Source organism: Asparagus officinalis, chromosome 3 (assembly GCF_001876935.1).
Source record: "Asparagus officinalis chromosome 3, Aspof.V1, whole genome shotgun sequence".
Classification (NCBI taxonomy): domain Eukaryota; kingdom Viridiplantae; phylum Streptophyta; class Magnoliopsida; order Asparagales; family Asparagaceae; genus Asparagus; species Asparagus officinalis.
This window is the reverse complement of record NC_033796.1, coordinates 51,877,883-51,894,204: the sequence shown is the minus strand read 5'-3', so window position 1 is coordinate 51,894,204 and position 16,322 is coordinate 51,877,883. Positions and strand designations below refer to the sequence as shown.

The following is a 16,322-nucleotide window of genomic DNA, read 5'->3' as shown; positions in this document are numbered from 1 at the left end:
AAGAGTTATGTGCAAGAATATACAATATAAACAATGAGATATATCCTATATGATGAATTATATATATATATGCAGGGATATATAAACTAACACAAGGGGTAAACAATATGAACTAGATAGTGGATCATATAAATAATGAGACAATGGCGAAATGAGCAATGAGCATAAATAAGAATAAACGCCAAAGCACATTCAAACACACAATATGATCACGGAGTTCGGACCTTCCGTCCTACGTCTCCGCTCCCCACTCCCGGGGAGAAATCCACTAACACAATCCGGTTTGGAAGCCGGAACTTCTTCTACACACTCGGTTTTCTAGCTAACCGAAAACTCTACAACTCACACTCTTGCAATCACACTCTACACCCACTAAGTGTTGGACCTAGCCGTGTCTCCCTCAAGTGCTCGGTTACAACCTCTCCCTAGGCACGTCAACCGACGCCACTCCTCTTGGGACGATCCCCGACTCTCACCACACACTCCTTCAATGTTACAATCTCTCACAACCCTAATATACTATGTATGCAAATGCAATAAGCTCAAGTGGGTGTGTGTAACAATGGGATAATATAATCAAATCTAAACTCAATATAAAAACTAGCTTTAAAGAATGATAATCAAATAACTAAGCAAATGTAAAGCTAGATAGAGTTTAGAAAACTTCTCCAATAGATGATAAGATGGAGAGATGGAGAGTGGAGCCTAAACAAGAAGATGATCTCCTCCACTTGTGAAAACAATATTCAAACCAAACAAACACTAAAATACACTTAAACCCTTGTTTAAAACTCTTTAAACTTGTTTAAAACATTTCTTTAGTCCTCTTAGAAGTATGAGGGCATGGGGTATATATAGGCTCATGAAACAAGTCCAAAAACCAAGAAAAACACCTCCAAAACATTAAAATAAATAAAAAACAGAACTAGCTGTTACTGTAGCAACGGTCGGATGCTACAGTACTTCGGTCGACCGGTACGGTCGACCGAGAGCCATCTGCAAAGCTGAGTGAGAAAAGTCCAGAGATATTTCCGATCGACCGGTCCGGTCGACCGGAGTTACTGTAGCAGTGCGTAGCTGTTTTGTAAAATCAATTTAAAATAGTAAATAAACTCCAAAAATTATGAAATTTTGTGGGAATGTTCTAGACATGTAGAATAATATGTCAGAGAAAGAATTTCTAAAAAATATTTTCCCAGTTGAGAGAAATAAATATTTGAACACAAATTTACAGTTTCTGAAAAACTGTTAACATATACGATTTTGTAAAATCAATTGGCACAGTAAATCAACTCCAAAAATAGTAAAAACTGGAGAAAAGTTTCTAAACATGTATATAAACATGTCAAAGAAAGAATTTTTCAAATATCACTTCCTGTTTGTGAAAACTCATCAGTTTTGTAAAACATGCACGAACATGTGCACGAACGAAAACGTGAATTTGTAAATTCCATTAAACATAACAAATCAATTCCAAACTTGATGAAACTTTACGAAATATTTGTAAACATGAAAACAAACATGTTAGAAAAAGAATTTCTCAAATTAAATTTCTATTTGTGAAAACTCATGTATGTTGCAAGTATGTCCAAAACATGAAAACCCAAAACCATGCATGTATATATATAACTATATATATACATAGAAACCAAATACGTGTGTGTATATGATATTGAGCTTAAGGTACTTAACACACATAATATAAAATCTAAACTAGATTACCCAAGCTTGATCTTGATCTTCATTGTAGCTCAACTTGGTACACATGCGGATGAAGCTTGAACTTGATCTTTAACTTTGAATTGCAAGGCTTCAACCCGACATTCCGCCAACCTCCATTTGATATCGTCGTTATGGCGCAATCCATCCATCCTCCAACTACGTTGTTTACTTAAATACGAACGCGAGGTTCGACTGAAAACTGAGCGCGAGGCTCACCTTAGAACTGAGCGCGAGGCTCACCTTAGAACGAACGCGAAGTTCGTTGAGCGCGAGGCTCACTTAAGAACGAACGCGAATTAAGTTCGTTTGAACGCGAAGTTCGGTTAAAATTGAACGAACGCGAGGTTCGTTTGAAGCTTACCGCTTCGCCAAAATTTAAGGTAACCACCTCCTTAATGTTCGCCACGTTTTCACGCACGAACCCTTAGGGTTTCAAACTGAAACCGCCGCCATTAAATCAAAAATCAGATCTAGAATCGAAAAAATGAGTTTTCTTGATCCAGATCCAAGAAAAAACCGCCGAAAAAACAAAAAATTTTGTAAAATCAACTATTCACCGGCGATTTTTTCAGTTACTGTTCATCCGAAAAAACTTTACTGTTCATCCGAAAAATTTTCGTTACTGTTCATCCGAACAAAAAACTTTACTGTTTATCCGAAAAAATTTCGCTACTGTTCATCCGAACAAAAAATGTACTGTTCATCCGAAAAACAAAACCGAATCTTTAACCAGAGATTTAAGATTAGAAAACCCAATAAAACTTAAATCCCTAAGAATTAATCAACCTGGCTCTGATACCACTTGTTAGATCTAAACCAAAAAACTTAAGATCTAAAACCATATAGCCATGATTAATTCGAAGAGATTAACAATAATCATAAAAGAGCGGAAGCTTATACCTGAATCCATAGATGAAAACTTGATTTGGGTTTTGGATCTTCTAACCTTAGGGTTCCTCTAAATCCAAATTTCTCTTTCTAGATGGGGGTGAAGAGAATTAGAGAATGTAACCCTAGGTTAGGGACCATAACCCCTTATTTATAGATGTTGTACTTTTGTAATTTGGCCCCTCAACAAATTACAATTACAACCTGGTATCTGCATATATAACCCCATGACTTATTTAAATACCCAATTAACCCAAATTAATTAATCACTTTAGTGGGTTATCCTGAAAGATAGCGATACACATTGATTAATCATATGTGTCCACAAATAGATTTATTAGATTAAATCCAACAGTGTTATCAATTAAATATTGATGTCGCTTTTGCAGGGTGTGATTGTCTGCCTCCCGTTCAATAATTCATAGGGGATGCTCGAGTCCCTTGGCATGTTCGTCATATTCTTCTTCAATGCAGGGATGTTTTGCTTGGTTCTTCCATTTAATATTAGTTTCTATAAAGCGAAGGTAAATTATGTTGGAGGGTTTATGGAGATTAATCTGCGAAATTAAACATTAAACGAATAACGACACCGATTAAAATACCAAAAGCAAGGAAACACCAAGATTTAACGTGATTCGACAAATCGTGCCTACGTCTATAGGGAAATCCAGAGAGAAATATTTCACTATGAATCAAGAGTACAACTCCTCCAAGTTACACCTGAATTTGAGGATTAAATCACAAGAAAAAGATACAGCTTCCAACCGGTGCACAAGGTGAAACTGCTTCATATCCTCCAACTGGTACACGAGGCTAAACTGCTCCTACCCTCCGACTGATATACGAGGTTAAACTGCTCCCTACGCTCTTAATCCAAACGCCCAAATGACTAAGAATAAAGGAGAAATCTTAGTATTGAGCCTAAAAAAACTCATCGACAACGTACCATGCTAAGGGCTAGAGCATGGCTAGTCTAACTCAAACGGCAGTTGGTAAAGACAAATTAAGTCTGTTGATAGCTGAGGGTTTGTTCAAAAAATCCTAGGTAGCGATCATTAGTCGTGTAAGGACCGTGAATTTTCGATACTGGTTAAATATTTTTTTAGTATTTTAAATATTAAATTATTATTTTAAAAAGAGTATTTACATTTTTCAATTTTCTAGAATATACTATGATTTAAAAATCTAGTTTTATATTTATTTTAATGGTTTTGTTAATTATAAAACTATGATTTAAAAATCTAGTTTTATATTTATTTTAATGGTTTTGTTAATTATAAATTTAATAGTTGCGGTGAATATTTTTAGGTTTTATATTTATTTTAATGGTTTTGTTAATTATAAATTTAATAGTTGCGGTGAATATTTTTAGGTTGTTTTTTTGGTCATTGATATTATTAATGATCTGGTTATTATTAATGTAAACCTGAGCTTAGTACATTAGTGTATATATAAACATATATATATTTGGTTGTTAATGTTATTATTCGTTTAATTACTACTATAATGGTTATTTTATTATTATTATATATAGTAATATATCCTCATAACCATAATATCTCTCCCTAATCATATCTCTTTTTCTCTCCTCTAAATCCAAATCCAATCACCCCCAAAATCAAGTTCAAATCATACCATTAACTCTCTCAAATATCTCTCCCATAATCAAATCTCTTTCTCTCTCCCATCTTTCTTTCAAATCCCATAATATCTTTCCCCCATAAATCACGTACACATCACTTCTCTCCATCTCTCTCACCCGTACTCTCTCTCTTTCTCTCTCCTCCGTTTCCCAAAAACTCAAGCCTTCTCCTCCCTCATCTCTCTCAATTCTCCACAGCCCCATCCAATCCGCCTCCCATCTACAACCCGCCATCATCCACCACCGTACCTATCACAACCGCCGCCTGACCTCAACCGCGCGTGGCCCCAGCCGCCTTAGCTGCCGCTGCGCGCCACTTCTCCGACGACCCCGCGCGAACGCGCGCCGCCCGACTCCGACCCGCGCCCAGCCGAAGCCCTCCGACCCATTCCCTTAGCCGCGACCTCTAGGGCCGTTTGCCCCTCTCCAGCGCCTCCTCCACCCTCTCGACCACCAGCATCTCCCCCGCGACCTTCTAATGAAAAAACTAAAGAGATATCATGACAAAGATAAAAGCTTCCTAGCTGTCCAGTTATCCTAATAAAGATTTTTTAAAATTTCTAACAAATTAAGCGAAATTACATTTGATACATAATTATTCGTTAGGACAAATTTTCAAAACCAACCTATTTACAAATTTAATCGCAGAAAACAACCCATTTCAAATTTAATTGCAAAAACCGACCTGGTTTGTTTTAGCCCTGGAACTGAAACCAGGTCGGTTTTTGAAAATTTTTATCCGAAACTTCACGGGAGTTGAACTCCCGTAAAGTTTCGTAGTTCAAATTTTTTTTGTACTGGGAAACTTCACGGGAGTTCAACTCCCGTGAAGTTTCGAAAGTTTTTTCACAAAAACCGACCTGGTTTCAACGCCAAGGTTGAAACCAGGTCGGTTTTTGCAATTAAATTTGAAATGGGTTGTTTTCTACGATTAAATTTGTAAATAGGTTGGTTTTGAAAATTTGTCCTTATTCGTTAGCTGTTCACTCTAGTACTATGGTGTGTTTGGTATCCCAATATTGCACCGAACAAGTAAAATCTGTCTCCTCATCGCCTCACCGACCTCTCTAGGTTCTCAATGTTTCTCGATAAAATACAGTGAATAGAGATTTGTTTCCCCTTTTTTTGAGGCAAAATTTAATTAAGATCTCAAGAACTCATTTATTTTATGTTTTCATTCTTTCTCGCAATAAAAGGAAATGAAGGAGGAAGAAATTGTGAAGAACTCATTTATTTTATGTTTTCATTCTTTCTCGCAATAAAAGGAAATGAAGGAGGAAGAAATTGTGAATCACCTGAGGCATGTGGAGCTTGAATAGGGGAATAGAACTAAATAAAAACTTCGCCAGACAAGAAGCTCAAATAACTAGCTTGTGTGGAGGATTGTATGGATCTGGTCTTTCATAGAGAATAGACCATAAACCTATAAATATTTGTAGTTAACATATTTGAAGTTAGAGTTAACAACGAAATATTTGTAGTCAACATATTTGAAGTTAGAGTTAACAACGAATGAGTTAGAACTAGCATGAATTCTAGTAGAACTAACATTACCCGAACTAACCTTGTAAGAACCAATTCCAGTTTACAGTATTTTCTTGATCGCAGATGCAATAGGCTAATGGAAATATCCCCTGATTTCCATCGTATGCAACGGCGCTGAGGAGTATACTTTTGAAACGATCTTTCAGAAAGGTACCATCCAAAAATATAAGTGGTCTACAACCGTTCAAAAACCCATTTATGCAGGCGGCATAACAGATGAATAGCTTTGAAAACCTCCCCTTATTTTATTCAACATGAATGTAGCTACCTGGGTTTGTCTTCTTAACCTCTTCTACATACCTAGACCATTGAAGATTATATGTTAGGATCAACATAAATGAAATTAGTGTCTATATTATAGATATTATCTTCTTTTACCATCGTAATTGATCGTAGGACTCATGGGCATCACCATATAGTTGCTCTTGTGCTCTTTCTTTACCCCACCATATCTTGCTATAATCGACCCTAAGCCCATACGAAGTTAGTAACTCCTTTTATACGTCGATAGGTCGTAAATCTGGCCGGACCTTTAACATGGGTAATACTTGAGTCGCAATGAATTGTCGTGACGCCCTAGATTGACCTGCATTATTGCCAAAATTCTCACATGTGTGGTTGTCCACGAAGGTTTTGATTTCAAGTCTGTTCTCATTTTGCGTTAGAGAGGCAAATAACATCCACGGGCAATTTTGGGCTTCCTTGAACTGACAAAAGACTTGAATATGCTTCGGTTCATTCTTAGCAAACAAGTACTCGAATTTTTTGGCCATGGAATAGTATAGTAAAGCCAATCTTAATTCCTTTGCACTCTCAAACCGTTGTCCCTCACCGGTTAAAGCAGTGTGCCACCAAGCAGGAATCCTCTCTGATCTGCTAATCATGTCATCAATCATCGGAACATTATCTCCAGAAGGATTATCATTGGGGATCCTATCTGAAACACATGTGGGCGTCGACAACGGCGGGCCACCCTCTATGCTTTTTGAGTTCATGCTGCTGCTAGCGCTGCAAATTTAAAGAACATGAACAAATGTTCATAAACTATACAATAGAAACATCAACAAATAACACAAATAAGGAAAAAGCAAAAAAACATCAACTGCTTGTGTTATAACTATCGTGGAATCCAATTGAACTAACAAGATTTCATTTAGAACTAACATGAAAACGTTTAGACCGAACATGAAGTCACTTAGAACTAACATGTTGGACCTAACACAGTATGAACTAGATCTCATAGCAAATCGATTAGCACTAACAATAAGTCTATTGGAACTAACAACTAATAGATTATACTTAACAATAAATCTATTAGAACCGACATTAACTGATATTACATGAATTAACGTAGTACCTAGAATTAACAACTTAGCATGAAAAAAAATCGGCTGGGTTTAGAACTAGCAAGTTGTGGGCTAGAACTGGCTGTATACAAGCTAGAACTAGTGGGATAGAAGCTAGAACTAACGTAATAGCTAGATTTAACAAGTTTTCATTTTAAAACGCTGGTTGGGATTAGAACTAGCAAGTTGTGGGCTAGAACTGGTTGTATACAAGCTAGAACTAGTGAGATAGAAGCTAGAACTAATGTAGAAGCTAGAATTTACAAGTTTGCATTAAAAACACGGGCTGGGTATAGAACTAGCAAGTTGTGGGCTAGAACTGGCTGTATACAAGCTAGAACTAGGATAATAGAAGCTAGAACTAACGTAGAAGTGAGAATTATTAAGTTTTAATTAAAAAACGAGGGCTGAGTTTATAACTACAAGTTGTGGGCTAGAACTAGCAAATCTATTAGAATCCGAGCTATAATCCAATGAACTAACATTAACTGATATTACATGAATATTGTTCTTAGCATCAAAAAAAAACCATTGCCCCTACATGTCATCTCGAACTTGAACGACACTGTGGACTTTTGAAGAATCCTCTTTTTCCTTGAAAGCTTGCATGTGAACCTCCTTTAATCCTCTGTTATGTCAATGCTCCACCATAGACGACAGATCCCCCTCGTTCTCAATAGGAAATTTGAAGCTTCCATTTGTTTCATCTTTGAATGACAAACTTAATGATTCATATGGAAGATCTAACCTATCTGACACATCAAATTTTAGATCAAGAATAGTGGTTGAAGTGTTAATTTTCATGAATACTGCTCTATCACCCGAAGCTACGATGCAGGTAATGTCCTTTTCAGCCATTATGAAGTGGAGGGAAGAGTAATGGAGATAATTTTGGTCTGAGGAAAAGTAATGGAGAGAATTTTGGTCTGAGGAAGAGTAATGGAAGAGTAATGGATATCTGAGGAAAAGTAATGGAGAGAATTTTGGTCTGAGGAAGAGTAATGGAAGAGTAATGGATAACTAGATATTTATTGCTCATGATAGACTGAAAAAGGGGAGAAATTTCCCTCCATTTCTTACAGTAGTTTGCATTTAATGGGATGTAACGAAGAGAGGTGACGAAGCGTCTGGGGAAGAAGGAGAAGGGCAAAGTCGGATTTTTTTAAAATATAATGCCTCTGGCTGTATACAGCTGACGTGGAGGGCCCTAGAAATATTAGAGGCTGCTTTTTAAAATATAATGCCTCTGGCTGTATACAGCTGACGTGGAGGGCCCTAGAAATATTAGAGGCTGCTTTTTGGGGCTTATACACTACAGCTGACGTGGAGGGCCCTAGAAATATTAGAGGCTGCTTTTTGGGGCTTATACACAAGGGGGAAAAAATACAAGGGGCCTCGTCACATGGTTTTTCAGCTTTTGGGGCCACGACACTTTTTTCCCTTCTTTATTTACGTGCTAATTTAATAGTTTTTTAATTATTGATATTTGTTAAATTTGTTATTACATCTATCAAAATTCCTTTTTAAGCTTATATTAACTCTACTTTAAAACAGAGTTGGAGTATATTTACTGATAAATATTAATGATTAAAGTCATTAAATTAACATGTTAGTGTCATATGAGAACATTCAGGTAAAATTTTCATGTTTGGACGATCAAGAGATTGTAGGTGGACTCATTTAAGAAATGTCATATGTTTTTCAATCCTGTTTGTTATTCTTATATTCGTATAACATTTACGTATATTTTCTGCTTGTTTGCTTAATATTCACATTTAATTTTAACGGACAGGAACGTTGAGTTACGTGGTAAGCACCATATCCGATCTTCAGGCAAACCCTTATGTGAACCCAAAACCGATCCAGCCCTTTTACAATTTGGGCCCAGACGATAGAAACAATTCAGGCCCAAGCCACATCACGTAGATACATAAGTCCGAAAAAATGATGGGCATCACAGTAATTTAACAACTTAGGGCATCTCCGTATAAAAGCGCCTCCCAGATCCCACCATCAAACGCCCTAACCCTAGCTTCTTCGATTTCCTCCCCCTAAAATCCGCGGAGGCTCGCAGGCGGCGGCAATCATGGAGACGGTGGCTAGGACGGTGAAGGACGTGTCGCCTCACGATTTCGTGAAGGCTTACGCCGCTCACCTCAAGAGATCCGGCAAGGTTTTGATCCACCCCCCCTCCACCCACCTTGTCCAACTTCTATAATTTCTTCACGAATCGCTTCGATCGAAAGCTAGAAATCTAGGAAAAATCCGACCTTGGTTTAGGATTTTTCACGGGGAGTTGTCGTATTTTAGACACTTTGAGTTTAAATTTAGGATGGTTGATGGGTGAATAGGTTTGAAGTTGCCGCGAATGTTGTAGGGGGTGAACTTTAGGACATTAGAAGATTGGAAATGGATGCTTTTTTCCCCTTCGAACTCTACGTTGGGACCCCAAAAAGCCTGAGAAAAAAATCTGATAGGTTGTTTTTTCTTTTCAGTATCTTTTTTTCTCGTTTGTTGGAAGATTTTGAAGATGATGTATTTGATTTTGTTGGAGGAAGATAGCGAAGTATTTACATTTTAGGGTAGAATAACTAGCGTTGCGCGTAGTTATCAGCAACTAGGGTCTGCGCTTATTAGGATTGCTGAAAGTTCATATTTTTTTCGTCGAGGAAAGTGATTTGCGTGATACATAAAAGGTTTTTGTTTGAAATCAAGTTGGTACCTGAGAAAAAGTGAATACAATAGTTTCACTACGATGAATAACATACGGAAATTACAAAAACAAATGAACTATCTTCAGTACTCTAGACTTTCACAGCCTTTTCCCATATTTACCACACTCGCGTTCCCACCACCAAGCCTACTCTTTATCCAGATCACTTTAAGGACATCACTTAACTACCATGTTTATTTGTTTTTTTTAAAGCCCTGGGAGAGTTTCTATTCTTTCAATAAATATTCTCGCATTTACTTGTAAACTTTTCATTGGCTCTGATCATTTTCACAGATCCTATTGATTTCTGTGAATGAAAAATCAAAAATTTTCTTCACAGTTTTAAGTGTAACAATTTGTTGATCCTAATCTTTAAGTACAAATATTGTTTCTCTTTCTTTTTTTAACTGAATTCTGATTGTACAAAATAGATGGAGCTTCCTCACTGGACAGATATTGTGAAGACTGGGAGGTTTAAGGAACTTGCTCCTTATGACCCTGATTGGTACTATATTAGAGCTGGTAAGAATCCATCGATGTCTTGCTGCTCCAATTTTTCATATGTACCAATCTTGATGTATTTGGATTTCTGTAGCCTCAATGGCAAGGAAGATCTACCTGAGGCAGGGGATTGGAGTAGGTGGCTTTCAGAAGATTTACGGTGGTCGCAAAAGGAATGGAAGTCGTCCACCACATTTCTGCAAGAGTAGCGGTGCTGTGGCTCGCCACATCCTTCAACAACTGCAAGCAATGAATATCGTTGATGTTGAGCCTACTGGGTAAGTAGTTTGTGCATTTATTAGCATTGTTAATCTTGCTGTTTTTTCTTCTTCAATCTTGATATCAAGTCATTTTTCCACAAGATCAAAAGCATTACGATGACTAGTGCATGTGTCCAGACCCGGATTGCAAAATCTTACTTTTTGGTACAGGCACTTCCTGTAGTTGTTTGAAATGTGAATAGTTCAAAAAAAAGTTCAGTATCTGATAGTTAAACAATTGAAAGAAAATAAAGCTCAAGCACTTGTTGGCTAGGATTATCTCACTCTCCGGATGCTCAAATTTTTATCAAATTTGGATATTTATTTGTGTTGCTATTTTATATCACCCAAAGTTCATATGAAAGCTGTTGCCTTCTATTACTGCAATTCCATGTCTCTACTTTGTTTTCTGATTTGGGAATTCTAGATTTTGAGATCGATTAAATAGATTTTTGTAAGATATAATTGATTTATAATCTTTTCCATGTCTATTGAACAAATAAATGTCGTATCAGATGATCCTCGTCTGCGGCACTTACAATGTGCTTGGCAATTTCACGCTAATCTGGTTAAGATCTTAACCGGGTTATGATTGAACCTAGGTGGGGATAGTCCAAAGATAATTTAGATATGGACCTCATTTTTGAAATTAAAATAAAAAAATAGTCCAATCTGTACAATTTTTTGCCAAACACAATTTAAGCCCCTAGCGAAGTTAGTGTCCTTATCAAGTTAGTGGGTGAGATGCCAAACAAGCTCTTATTAACATCCATGAAGCTCCTAGGAGCAAACTTACCTTGATGTCAACTCTCGATGTTCTACCTCTGAAAACATAGGGCAGTGTGAATGTTAAGGGGCAATTAAAACTAGGGGTTTTTCGATACCACTCCCTTAAATCTTTAGTAATTTGATATTAGTTCCTTAAATCTTCATATTTTGATATTAGTCCCTCAAATCTTCATTATGCGTTGGTGTAAGTCTCTAGAGTTAGTTGGGTTATAAATGTGGGTATATTTCTTTAAGTTTTAACCCTGCCATAAAATGACAATTATGACCCTCACCTAACATGTTAATAACCCTACCAACCCAAATGGCTACTTCATTGGAGGGGCTTATAAAATTCCTTTGGTTCTCCCCTCATCCACACTCCATTTCCTCCTTCTCCACCTTGGTATCCCAAGCCCATTTGAACCTGGAAGGTGGCAATGAAGTTTTCTCACTTGGGGGACTTAGATCCCAAACCCGTTTGAACTTATAACTGACAACCCGTTTGAACTTAGATGGGTTATTCCTCACTTGGGGTTTATCTTCATAATTAGCCAACCATGGTTTAGTGTTTTTAACGCTAACCCAAACATGACTTTTATCAACACATAATGAAGATTTGAGGGACTAATATCAAATTACTAAAGATTTAAGGGACTAATATAAAAAACCCCTTAAAACTGTTACGTCATGTTTAAACTATCTTCTCATCCTTCTAATATCTTTTAACTATCTTCTCATCCTTCTAATATCTTTTAACTATCTTTTCATCCTTCCATTATCTTTTACGGGCATATGGACAGAAAAAAAATGCTAGTGCTGGAAAACATGTGTTAACAATGATTTGTATTTGAATAATGGTGTTGATTGGTTTCATCCTTCTAGTATCTTTTATTCACTTAGGGACAGAAATAAAAACGAAAATGCTAGTGCTGGATAAAAGGCTGTAATCAATGATTTGTATCAGAATCAGTGTTGATTTCTTTTCACCCTTTGAATATCTTTTTTTGAATAAAAAAGAGAGAAAAACAAAAATGTGACTAGTTTTTTGAAACAGTTTGTAATCACCGATTAGTATATGAATCATACTGCTGATTGGTTTCTTTATGAAAGCTTTGTGTTGCGATCAATAAACATGGGAACATTGTTAGTTGCTATTGTTTCCCCCCCACTGAGAACACAGATTGATTTTATGTGCTACACTTGCGAATTCACATAATTAACTATATTTTACTCTTTAAATTTCAGTGGAAGGAAGATTACATCCCAGGGAAGGCGTGATCTTGATCAAGTTGCTGGGCGAATTACTGTTGAAGTTTGAGTGTGGCTCAGACATGATGGTTGTCTGTTAATTGTGAAACTTCTCTAGTAGTTACTGTTTTGCAATTTTGACATCATATCGTTTCATTATCATTTGGGCATGTGTTTTGAGATAGCTTTACTTTTGAACTTGCAAATTTAGAATCCTAAGTAACTTGTTCTTGGATCCAAGTAGTTTACGCATTCATTTTGGTGGTATTGAAGTTACCTTGTGTTTTCTAAGAACCTAGGCTGTGTAGAATGTGATTTTTTGATTTCCATTTTCCTTGTCGGCTTTATGTGATCAAGAGGATATGATTTTTGTTGTTCTTTCATTGCTCCTGTAAGTGCTTCGATGTTTTATTTTATTTTTGGGCTTTTTAGATATATGCCCCTTATGTTGTAGTTATTTTTAAACTTGCCCTCCAAATCATCTCAATTCACAAATTGCCCCTCAAATTGATTTATTTCTTCAAATTTAACCTTCAACTCGGTTACTTTTGACAGTTTTTAAAGTTAATCTACCTTTATATTCCTATTTTATTTCTTCAAAATAAAACTGAATCCATTAACCCGAACCTGTTACAGAACCCAACCGAAACCCATTACCTGATGATGAAATCATCGGTTAGCTTTGTATCTTTTCTGCTTTCTATGCCAAAAAAATGTGCTCCAACCCCACATCACGGGCGACGAAGCAGCGTTGCTCGTGAGGCTGCGAAGGCAAACGTCTTTGGAGAAGTAATTTCTCCCTATTATCGTTAATTCTCTCCGCCTTTTTGCAAATTTCCGATTTCAAATTCTAGGATTTGCTTGAAAATTTCTAAACTTGCTGATTACTGAAGTGGTAGCTGATTTGCCAGGGTATCGATTATGTTTTGTTATGCAGATTGATGTTGTTTTTGATGCGTGTACATGAACGAAGGGTGATGTGACTACGGTTGAATTGAGCAGTTTAGATCAACTAGTTCTTGAGAGAAGTCGGCGGAGAAAGGAAAAAAAAAATGATAGGAAGCAACCGACCCCGAGGAAGCAGAAGTGAAAGATCTGATTTCATTTCTTCATAACTGGTTCGGGTTTTGAAGTCGTGATAGTTTTAAATTCATTTTGCTGATTTTGAAAAATAAAATAAAATAGGGATAGGAGGTAAATTAACCTTAAAAAAACTATCATGTTTTTGATGGTAACTGAGGTGAGGGGTAAATTTGAAGAAACAAATCAATTTGAGGGTCAAATTTCGATTTGAGATGATCTTGGGGGGCAAGTTTACAAATACCTACAATTCTGGGGGCATTTATTGAAAAAAAAAAAAACCTCTTTTAACTATCATTTAGCCAGTGGTGTGTAATAATATGTTATTATTCTAACATTAAGTACAAGTATGATATTCTTTCCTTTTAACGAAACCGTAATTGTATGAAATAGTGGAGTTTCTATAGCTTCAATGGCTGGTTATCTTTAAAATGATAACCAGCCTTAAGGCTTTCGTTTATCTAGGGCCTCTCTCCCAGATTGCAAAATCTACTTTGATACAGGCACCCCTTGCAGCTGTCTGAACTTTAAAGCAGGCTAATATATATATATATATATATATATATATATATAGAGAGACGAGAAAAATGGGTATGCTTGGTACCAAGCACAAATTTTGTGCTTGCTAGTGAGGTGTCTCATTCCCATCCACTCATTCAATTGGGGGGACCACATTCAACCCATGTGAATGTGGTCCCCCCATTTGAATGAGTGGAGGATAATATTCCACCTCACTACCAAGCACAAATTTGTGCTTGGTACCAAGCATACCCATATTCCTCATATATATATATATATATATATATATATATATATATATATATATATAATATATATTATATATATATATATATATATAATATATATATATATATATATATATATATATATCTATGAGTAGATCTGAAAGTTAAAGCAATTCAATGAAAATAAAGCTCAAGCATTTTTTTTTTGTTATGATCATTTTACTGTTTGGATGTACAACTTTTAATCCATTTTGGATCTTCACTTATGTGGCCTAGGTATATTTATTTGCGTTTTAACCCGATTTCAATCTCAATATGTAGAATCCTCAATATGACAGTGCAAACTACAAAGTAGAAATATGGAGTTACACTGGTCGAAGGCCGTCATTTTGATATGAAATCGGGTTAAAACGCAAATAAATATACCTAGGCCACATAAGTGAAGATCCAAAATGGATTAAAAGTTGTTATAAGACATAATTGATTTATAATGTTTTCCATGTTTAATGGTATCGCGTGATGCTTGTCTGCTGTACTTAATATCCAGGTAGCTCCTAGGAGCGAACTTTGCCTTGATGTCATGTGTCTATGGGGAACTCCTGAAAACATACGGCTGGGAAAAGTTAAGGGAGTAATATGATTACACATAATAACATCAGGTCGTAACTTTTAGCAATTTTTATCCTCCTTCTAGGATCTTTTAGTTGCAAAGGGACAGAGAAAAAGAAAAAAGATGTTAATACCAGAAAAATGTGTAATCAATGATTCCTATCTTAATCATACTGTTGACATCCTTCTAGTATCTTTTATTGACATAGGATCAAAGAGAAAGAAAGACAAAAATGCTAGCGCTGGGAAAGAAAAAATTATCATCAATAATGTGTGTCTGAATCATATTTTTCATTTCTTCATTAAGAATGCGGTGATTGATTTCATGGGCTTCACTTGCAAATTCACGCAGTCGACTATGTTTTTTCTCTCCTTAACTTTCAGTGGAAGGAAGAATACTACTCCCCAGGGACGGCGCGATCTTGATCGAGTTGTGCTGGGCGGAAGTTGAAGCTTGAGTGTGGCTTAGACATGATGGTTGTCTGTTAACTGTGAAAGCTATTTCATAGTTCTTTGATCGCAATTTTGACATCATATTGTGTCTTTATCATCTGGGCATGTGTTTTTTAGACAGTTTTTCTTTGAAGTTGCGGATGCAGTAACTCTTGTTTTTTGCCTCTTGGAATCATGTTAGTTATAGAAACTTTGTAGCACACTTCTTGGGGGTATTAAAGTTATCGATCTTATGGTTTCTTAGGAGGTGGATGGCATAGAAATTTGATTGATGCTCTCTATCTTTCATGTTGGTCTGTTCCTTTCTGTGATCAAAGGACAGGACTTTCTGTGATCGCTGAGGTCTGAGTGCTGTTCTTACGTTGCATTATGAAAATGCCTGAAATGCTTCTATTTTGTTTATATCTTTTTCCACATTGAAGCAGATTGCTTGTTCTGATCCATGTTTCTCATGCATTTCCTATCTCAAGGATATCTATCACTTTTTTAAGTGAACTATTTTTCTGTCTGAGAAAGAAAAGAAACTTTTTCGATAAACTTTTCAGTTCCCTCAGCACATACTTAGGTTTTGTGCTCTTCCTTTCCTGTTTCTATTATACTTTTCTAACTTCTAATTTTAGCTTTTTGACCTACTGCCTTTGCAAATCTCTTTGCATAAAAAGGACAAGACAAGAAAAAGGAGGGAAGAAACGATTGATTAATATATTTTACAATCTGGAGGGGATTAAGCACACAAATATGACAATTAGTATGTTTCTTGGCAATTTGTAGTGAAAACCCCTTTATAATAAAGCAATATAT

At 36.2% G+C, this 16,322-nt stretch overlaps 1 protein-coding gene across 1 annotated transcript; it reads left to right on the top strand.

Moving 5' to 3' along the window:
• Positions 9,114-12,927, top strand: LOC109834112 (40S ribosomal protein S19-like). Its single transcript, XM_020402028.1, has 4 exons — positions 9,114-9,316; positions 10,288-10,378; positions 10,452-10,635; positions 12,631-12,927. Exons 1-4 carry the CDS (start codon positions 9,230-9,232, stop codon positions 12,701-12,703), a joined length of 435 nt encoding a protein of 144 aa, XP_020257617.1. The 5' UTR covers positions 9,114-9,229; the 3' UTR covers positions 12,704-12,927.

Coding starts and splice junctions, on each gene's coding strand:
- LOC109834112 (XM_020402028.1), top strand. CDS start 9,230: ATGGAGACGGTGGCTAGGACGGTGAAGGACGTGTCGCCTCACGATTTC. Junction 10,379..10,451: donor TTGGTACTATATTAGAGCTG/GTAAGAATCCAT, acceptor GGATTTCTGTAG/CCTCAATGGCAAGGAAGATC. Junction 10,636..12,630: donor GTTGATGTTGAGCCTACTGG/GTAAGTAGTTTG, acceptor TTTAAATTTCAG/TGGAAGGAAGATTACATCCC.